We start from the raw sequence: 8936 nt of genomic DNA, 5'->3' as shown, positions 1-8936 counted from the left end.
GAACGCGGGTGCGTGGCAGCACACTATCATACGCGGTATTTGCGTCTCTACTCTGATAGCTATTTCACTCGATATTATTAACCGCTGCTCTGGTGGGCTAACCAAGTAGACCTTCCTACCAACTGTCGATCAAAGCAGCAACCGCTCCCTCCCGGTGCCCCATGGGACTGGAGCGAGCCAAGCCAGTACTCCCCTCTTTGAGGGAAACGACCGGCACCCGACCAGACACGCAGCAGTCTTTCAGTCTTTCTTCGAGCCCGGTCGGCGACTTCTTCGTTCTGGCTGTAGTAGCTTCAATTGTGGCACCACCGAAGAAGCCCACGCGTTTGTCTCACTGGTACTCTTAGAGAAATGGATCATGTTAGTTCGGGCTTTGGCAGCTTATCGATAGACGTCAAGAAACAACGTGCTCATTCCGCTAGAAAAAAGGATATCATCTGCGGCGAAAAAGACTCTCGGGCCGAGTCATTTTGCAAAGACACAGCCCAACGAAGTCTTCCGGTGGCCATCTTTGCCCGCAGCAGGGGAGTTTTTCGACAGCTCTGATCAGATAGATGGATGGTGAGGCAGCCACGCGAATCGAGGTGAACTTGGAGATGTCGTTCAGGTTCCCAGTAGCTCCCGCGCTTCCTTCTGCGCCGCGCTGTGCTTTGCGTTGTGAATCGCTTGAGCTGCGAGATAAATCCGTACGTTCTCTCATTGTTAGCGCTTGACATACAAGCTTTTCCCCTTCTTTTCTTGTCTCGCTTTCGTTTTGGGGTCAATCATTCTGGATATAAGATTATTGAATGGTTCTCCGCCTACTTGCCCTTGTCTCCCTCCCCCGTGGAAAGACTGCGTGACGCACTCGTTCGTATTCGTTTTTCGTGTTTTCCGCACCAGTTCTTTTCGATTGTGAGGAGCATTTCTCTGCTCTTTTTCTCGGTTCCCTTGTCTCGGGTCTTCTATACCTCATCTAGGACGGTCACTAAGTTGTTCCTGTTGACGGGAGGAGAGGGAGCTCGAGGGGGAGAAAAGAACGCGTGAATGGAAGAACAGGAGAACCTCATGTGATTTTTCTTGAGGTGCCGTTTCACCAAAGTCTGGTGAGATTTCTTTTTTTCATTCTAAGAGGTCCTCATACGGGGGACTCCCGTGCTTTTGATCAAAGAATCGCGATCGCTCTATTCTTTCCTGTGGTCTTCTCTTTCATTCAAATTGATCACGTATAGTAGTACTATCTGTTGCCTCACATCTTTTCATTCGCCTTTCTTCGTCTTTCCAGCTGTGCCAGTCATCTCTTTCTTTCACCAAGTCATCGATTGGCTGGGTCGCTTACGCCCTTTTTCTTTGGTCTGCCAGCAAAGCATTTCTCTTCTGACATTCTCTTCCCTCTTTCCTCTTCTCGTGACGCTCTCTTCTTCAATTCAATCACCGCAGCTGTGAGAATCTTCCCCGATTCTATCTAGAAAAGCCAAGCTTAAACATCATGTCGTCGCGGAGTCCAACTCATTGTGGGGGGAGTGGCGCAAGGAGCGGAGGCAGTAGCAGTAGCACTACAACGACAACCCTTATGCCTCAAGCAGCGGCTGTTGTGCATATCTCACCATCTCCATCCTCAGGAGATGTGCGAGCAGCTCTCGAAGGTGACGGAGAAAGAGGGACTTTACTCTCTTCTTCAGGTTCTCCACAAGGCGAGCATTCGCCCCGTCGAGTGAGTTGGGATCAGAATATTGTAGATAACGAGAATATGGCGAAGAAGAAAAGTAAGAAATGCTGTATCTTTCATAAGAAGAAACCTTTCGGAGAGTCTTCGAGTGAGAGTGATAGTAGTAGTGGCAATAGTAGCGGCGATGAGGAGAAGGCGAATCACCAGGGAACGGGTGGACAAGGGGGAGAAGGAGGAAACGATGGGCACAGTACATGCAAAAAGTGCGTCCGAGAAACTCGACAGAAGAATCTTGAGGCGACAGGGAAAGGCACGGAAGGTCAAACGAGTTGAAGAGAAGAAGGAGAGAAAGCAGTTTAGAAGTGGATTTGTAGAGGCGGAGGTGTAGAATGGAGAGATGAGCTATGGTGGAAGGAGAACAGGTTGTGAGAGTTGAGTGAAAAGGAGAAAGTAACATGGAGGAGGTGTGATGTGCAGATGGGGCGTACATACACCCGGGAGGGAAGGGAATGCCATGAAAGGAATGAATGAAAAGAAAGAAAAGATTCAGGAGGAAGAAGGGTCTACACAATTGAGAGAATCAGATAAGAAGCACTTCTTGTGAGTTGTGAAGACTCTGAACGCAGGAACACTTCCCGTGACGAGTTTTCTTGGTCAAGAGCAACGTCAGAGTGTATGTACACCTGAAATGTCATGGTGTTTGGAGGGAGGGGGGGGCTAGTTGATAAGATAGCATGGAAAGAAACGAGTGAACGCTTACTCAAGAAAAGTTCCTGTGGGCCTTGCCTGCTCTCTCGGAGCAGTAGAAGAAGGACCGGATTCCCCGGCATGTGATGTACCGGGGGCATTCTGAAGAGAACCAACATCTCGTAGCCTTCATCTTTGTGAAAGCGGCAATAACAAAAGGCGAGATCTACAAGGTTTCTCACTGCCGACTTGTCTATCATCTCTCGATCTATTAGTACTATCTCTATTTGTCTATATGTGCCAGTTCATCTCTTGAGATGTCTGTAGGTTACGGCATCGTTTCGTTTCTCTCTGAAAAGGAAGCGATTCGGGCGATGAATCGAGAGTAGTGCCGGTGCTGTCTTCCTCGGGGAGTTTTCTTGTCGCTATGAAGGACATAGTTACTCGAGAAGATAGAGAGTTTCCGTGAAAGTGTCTCTTATGGGGTGAATAGGTAGGAGATTTCCTGAAGGGGGGGTGTATTTTCACATGGGTTTCGTCTTTTCTGTTCTTTCTTTGTTTCGTATTCCTTCCATCTTTTTAATTCTTTCTCAGTTTTTTGAGTTGAACAAGTACATCTGTCTTGTCGAAGTTACCACCTATAAGGAAACTATCCTATCTTATTTTCTTGTAGATCTGCTCCTGCACTATCGTTATTCAGTATGTCGACTCCTTAGTATCTGGTAACATGACATGTTTCCGGTGTATGTACACCTGAAGCGAACAGCTCCATGTATGAAGTGAGGGTACTTCGTTTTTTTTCTCTCACAAGGTTTTAAGAAACTTCATAGTGCGCATGTGCCTTTTCAAGTGATAATGGAGGGGCTTTTCACTCCTTTGTTGTCGGCAAGGTGGCTGTCTGCAAGTTGAAGAAGAAAGATTGCAGACATTTTCTTTCGAGGGGACCAGACACTCGTTTTTTCTCTCTGGCGAAAGCTTCTTAGCTGCGCTAGGAGTGAACGATTTGCAGCTATTACTACTACTACTACTGCCGGATCCCTCATCTCTCTTTTCTTCCCAGTAGACGTGATAAAGAGATTAAAGAGAGCTAGATAGATAGGTCAAAGGTAGGCAGACAGCTAGGTTAAAGGTAAGAGATAAGTGACTCGAAGAGAGATTGGAGCTGGAGAGAAGGGTATGCGCGTTGTAGCACCTTCTTCTCACTATTCATTCCACTGAAGACTTCTTCTTGCTTTCGAGAGTGCGATTTCTTAACTGACACGATGGATGTTTCTTCACCTGAACTTATCAAAGAGAAGCACTATCTGCACATGACCCAAATGAGAAGAGCTAACGCACGGACGTAACAAGAAAGGACTTTTTGAACTTCAATGAAGGTAGATCTGCTATCCTTTCCAGGCATGTACAGGGCGCTCTGTACTCTTTCCGTACTGAACCTCTGCTTTTCTTGGTGACCCTTTCATGAGAAAAGTTAGTTATCTCTTTCTTCGTAAATCACCTTTCTTTTCACCCGAGTAAGGACGTCAGTTCAACAAGATCTTGAGGCTGAAGCTATCCGCGCAGTTGGTGTGTATGTTTTCATTGGTATCGAATAGCTACACACCTCGCCCTTAGCTGCGGTGACTGGCGTAGCTGCTGCTGCTGCTTACCATTCCCTTTTTCGGAGAGACTTTCTTGGATGTAAGAAGCCTATTCATCACACCATAGACGGCTGGCTCTACACATCTGTCTTTTTCGACTCTGGGTAACACCGTTCTTTCCGGCAATAGTGGCTGGTAGAGATCGAAAGGGAAAGCCCCTCACGAACAACAGTGGTGAGAGATATGGAGAACGCGCAGAGAGCAGCTAGCTCCCTACCCTCAAGGAGTCCAACATTGGCTTCGCCCCTGCCGGGCGCGCATCTTCTCACTTTTTCTGAGAAGAAAGAAGATCGTTTTTTTCTTTCACTTATTGCGCTGCCCCAACTTACGACCTTGAAGCATGAAAGATACGACAAATTCAGATTCTCACAAATCTAGAAAGAAAAATGATGCCTACGGTGAAGCAGACAACCCCTAGTGCGAGCGGTGGAGTCTCCTTGTCTACTACGTACAGCTAAAAGAGCAGAGCGCGTGCTCCAGTCCGCCCTTGCCCCCCCAACCTATGCTGCGATCGGCCTCTGTGTCAGGTAGGGAAATTACTCCCTTGAGAAGCTGAATCGTACATATTAAGCAATGGAACACCAGAGAATCTCTCTCTGCTTGGTTTTGATCTGCAGAAAAGATTTCTTCTTCTCTGGATGACAATTGGTGCGGTGGACGACCCCAGTGTCGATGAACCGATCAATCGATGATCGAGGGAATCTTGTCTTGGCAGCAACCAAGCAGTGCAAAGAAACACGACGTTTTCACCGTCTTTCTCTTCTTGTTCTCTTCGGACGCTTCCATTCATAAACTGCTGGCCTCTAGAGGCCCTCGTGTACTTAGTCTGGACAGGGCTAGAAAGAGATAGATAGATCCAGTCCTTTGAAAAGCCGTTTTGTCTGTTTCGCATGAAAAACGTCAGCAGAATAGGTCATGTGCCTGTGGCGAGAATAGATCGATGCCAAGACCATTGGAGGAAGGGCCGTCCATCGATTCATCGACCATCCTAGGGACTTTCTCCTTCGCTGCGGTGGTGGTGGGGGTGGCTACTTGAGCTGTTTCGCAGCTGTACATACACCGCAAGTCCCATCCATCCATCCATCCCTTGCTTGCTGCTCTGTTGTTTCTGCTTGTTGAGGTCCCGGTCCCACCCTTCTTAGCTCCTTGTTCATGCGACTTTCCCTTTCTTTTCTCTTTTTTCTCGGTTGTTTATTTCAAGAAAGAAACAAGATACCGTTCTTTTCAATTCTTTCACTGAGTTCAGTCTCTCTCATTCCCATCGGCGGACAAAATGAAGGCGAGAAGGGATGAGAAAGGTTGAGAGCGGCCGCCGCATGTTGTTGGCCCGTCTGCAAGCATCGACGGTTTCTATTCTTGCCGTTCCCGAGAGGCTTTAAGATCGGAAAGAGAGAGAAGAAGGGCTTCATCTATTTGGCTTATTCTCTTCATTTGAACGATGTATACCCTTTCTCTTCCTTTTTTCATTTCTTTGCTGGGCGAAGAAAGGACTCCAGTCTATTTGTCTTTCATTGTTCTTCTCAACTGAGCGTGCTCCGATCTCGTGTCATTCTTGTACAGAAGATTCATCGGTCTCTTCTTCCTGTTCTTGTTTCGTTCTTCGTCGTCCTCTCTTAAGCTGACCCGGAGTCACGAAGGGGCATTCCTAAGAATACAATACTCCATACATCAGGCACAACCCTCTTTCCCCGGGGTTGTCTATCTCTCGATTCTCTTTCTTCGCTTTCTGACTTCCTTCTGCCCTTCCCCCCCTCGACGTATACCGCGGGTTATTGCGGTTTGTCTCCTCGTGTTCTTCTTTCTCTCGGAGATCCTCTTCACCTCTTTCTTCTCCCTGTCTGACTGCTCTTTCTCCTTTCAAGCCTTGCTTCTTCATCTATACACTCCTTAGAGAGACTCTAGACCCCTCGACGCATTCCCTTTCTTTAGATATCACTGCCAGTCGCCTCTCTCTCTTTTCACAGCGGCTGGACTTGGTGCCGGGGGTGTATCTGTGAAATACACTAAGTGGAGGGTGTACGTACACCTGAATTTGTCCGCTTGCAAGGTGACGAGGGAGGACTTCCTTGAATCACATCGACTTCTTCTTCTTCCTTTTGGCTGAACGGAAAGAAGACAGGGGTATCTTCATCTTCTTTTTCCACGCTTGTACTCGAACACATCTCGCGTTCCTCTTCATTCTCTTCTACGAGAAGCTTCACGCTTTTCATCCTCTTCTTCAGATTCGCCGCTTTGTTCTTTCTTAAAGACAACTTCCCTCCAGGAGTTGTTTCCACATCTCCTTGGAAAAGAGGTGGTGGATTGTGGGGGAGGGGCGATAAAGCAGAGGTCTGTTTCTCCTGTTTGATACAAGGGGCTGCGGCAGCTGAATGGATGTCTCCTCATTCTAGAAATGCATACATCCTCATACATCTATAGACATACTCTCCCTTCTTGTTTCTTCGTCTCTCTTCTCCTGTTTTCTTCTTTTGCTTCCTCTTCTTCTTTCCTGCACTCTTCTCGTTTGTCTGTCCTCTCTTCTTTCTCTCCTTCTTTCTTTTCTCCTCCTTTTTCTTTCGTATCCGTTCCTCTTCTTTTTCTCCTTCGCTTGTGTGTTCTATGGCTGGAGAAGAATGGCGACCCGAGCTGGTTCTTCTCCCTATAATAGCAGGGGGCTAGGCCTAAGCAGCGGCGGCGGCATGCGGACGAGTGAGGGGTGGATAGAAGCTCTTCCTATCGGCACACAGGCTTTCTTTGAAGCACAACAGAAGAAGAAGAGAGATCTCCGTACAGCCGGAGTCGGGGGAGGAGGAGGAGGCTTCTCTGAGGCTGAAGATAGTATTCTTCTCTCCAAGGTATACAGACAGAAACAAAGAGAGAGAGAAAGACAGAAAGAAATAAAGAAGGAATGTCTTTCTTCAAAATATTCTTCTCTTTCTTTATCTCTTCCTCGTAGACAAGTATTATAAGTTCTTAATTGATCCATAGGGCCGGTAAGAGATAGATAGATAGATGTCTACATGGGGGTCACGGAGATTTATTTCGCATAGCAAGGGCAAGAGTAGAGAGAGAAGGAGGGAGGTAGGGGAGTAGTTTTAGTAGAGATAGATGGATGTCTCTGTATGGATGTCTGATGACCATGATCACTTGGACTGTATAGACACCCCCGCGGTGTAAATCAGTACTACCCATTCTTTCACACTGTCTCTTTGTCACTCTTTCGTTCTACCTATAGACAGTTCCCGTAGAGAAGAAAGATCTTCGTCTTTCTTTTCAAGGAGGAGATGTCTTCATTTACCTTCATGGTACGTCACCTCACCATTTGTCTCTCTATGCTCTATTCCAGCTGTGTGTATCTAGGTCTCCCCCTCTCTCTCTACATCTATATGTCTATGTATACGACCTATTGATAGAACTGTGTATCTTATGCAGATGTCTATTTTATCTCTTTCTCTATATGGACGCATATCTACGGACTTCTCGATGTCTGCTTTTCATCTCTTAATGTTATTGTACGAAAGAGGGTATATGACACTCTTCACTTCTGAGTAGTGAGGAGGGAGATATGTTGGTCTATGAATGGTTTTTTTCTGTGCTTGACTCCTCCCCAGAAGATCATAGTAGATCGATGTGTCGATATAACTCCCTCTACACGTCAGAGACGTCGTCGTTTGTCTCCTTCGTCTTCTTCAACGTCGTCTTCTTTCGCATCATCGTGCGATGAGTCGAGAGAAACCTATTCTTCTCCAGTCCGGAGAAAGATGCCTCGAGATGTTTCGGACAGATCTTCTCGATATACTCCTCATAGGACTTCTGCGATGACAAGTAGCAGTAGTAGAAGTCATGGAGAGAAAACAAAGAAGATAAGGGGGGGGGGTCGATCTCCCTCTCCAGCCAGAGGACATGAGGATAGGGGGAGAGGAGGAGATGGGCGAAGGTCTACTCGGCGAAGTAAAGGCAGCGGTGGTATCTATCGGAAAGATTTTGAAGACGAAGAAGAAGAGAAAAGAAGAAGAAAAGAAGACCGGAAGAGGAGAGAACAAGAAGAACACCTTAGATTCATCCGAAGTCGACAAGCCGTTCTTGATCGTGTCTGGCCTCCCCCACGGGCCAAAGTCTCGATTCTAGGAAAGTCGAATGGGAATGAAGAAGATGACAAACTCCCACAAGGCAAGAAAAAACACATCGACGATGCATGTAAGTGACCGTAAAGATACGACGACTGCTCTCCTTCATTTATACACACCACGCCACGTCCCTGGAGATCTCGCGATCGATAGATAGAGAGAGAGAGGTCACCCGTAGAATTGCTTCTTCTAGGAATGAATCTAGGGTATGTAGAGAGGTCCAGATGCACATGTCATTTCTGTGTGGAAGAACAGACACGTCGGTTGTGCCCTATGCTCTCAGGAATGGTGCCTCTGCGCAGACATTACCATTAGGTGTACATCGGAGTGTATGTGCTTGTCGAGTCGTGTATGTAGAGGAGGCAGAGCTCGGTTATTCTCTGTTTCTTTCTCTGTGGATCTATATGTGTTTATATAGGTAAAGATATCTCATTTCGACTGTACGGACATCATCTGTAGGTATATGTAAGATTCCAGATCACCATGAAGATGTGTCTATGTACCTCTTCACTTCATGTACAGTGAAAGACTGTAGCCAGTGTTTGCATGACGAGGAGAAGTCATTTTTCCCCTTTCCTACTTTCTTTTCTTCTTTCTTTAATCTATCTCTCTCCCTATACAAANNTACTTTCTTTTCTTCTTTCTTTCAGTATTTCTCGATGAAGAATATGAAGCCGCCGCGGATCTCCACAATGCTCATTCCTTGGATTTCGTCTATCAATTGACGACATCTCTTCATGTTCGCAAGCCTTCTCCACCTCCATCACCTCGTCCGAAGGTGGTTGTCAAACCCCCTGAACCTTCACCTCCTCCTCCACCTCCTCCTAAGAAAGTTGAAGAACCTCCGAAGCCTCC

General features: G+C 46.8%; 2 protein-coding genes across 2 annotated transcripts; both read left to right on the top strand.

Moving 5' to 3' along the window:
- The first annotated feature begins 66 nt into the window (after positions 1-66).
- On the top strand, positions 67-3123 carry CSUI_008564 (protein phosphatase inhibitor protein). Its single transcript, XM_068068692.1, has one exon. The coding sequence runs from the start codon at positions 1469-1471 to the stop codon at positions 1979-1981; it is 513 nt and encodes a 170-aa protein (XP_067919330.1). The 5' UTR covers positions 67-1468; the 3' UTR covers positions 1982-3123.
- Positions 3124-5110: 1987 nt separating this feature from the next.
- Positions 5111-8934, top strand: CSUI_008563 (uncharacterized protein; the record flags this gene model as incomplete). Its single annotated transcript, XM_068068691.1, has 3 exons — positions 5111-6809; positions 7566-8151; positions 8732-8934. Coding segments are annotated over exons 1-3 (1011 nt in total), but the record flags the coding sequence as incomplete, so codon positions are not given.
- Positions 8935-8936: the final 2 nt, after the last annotated feature.

The sequence above is a fragment of the Cystoisospora suis genome (genome assembly GCF_002600585.1).
Source record: "Cystoisospora suis strain Wien I chromosome Unknown contig_4836, whole genome shotgun sequence".
Lineage (NCBI taxonomy): Eukaryota > Apicomplexa > Conoidasida > Eucoccidiorida > Sarcocystidae > Cystoisospora > Cystoisospora suis.
Note: the sequence above shows the minus strand (reverse complement) of the source record. Positions and strands in the feature narration are given on the sequence as shown.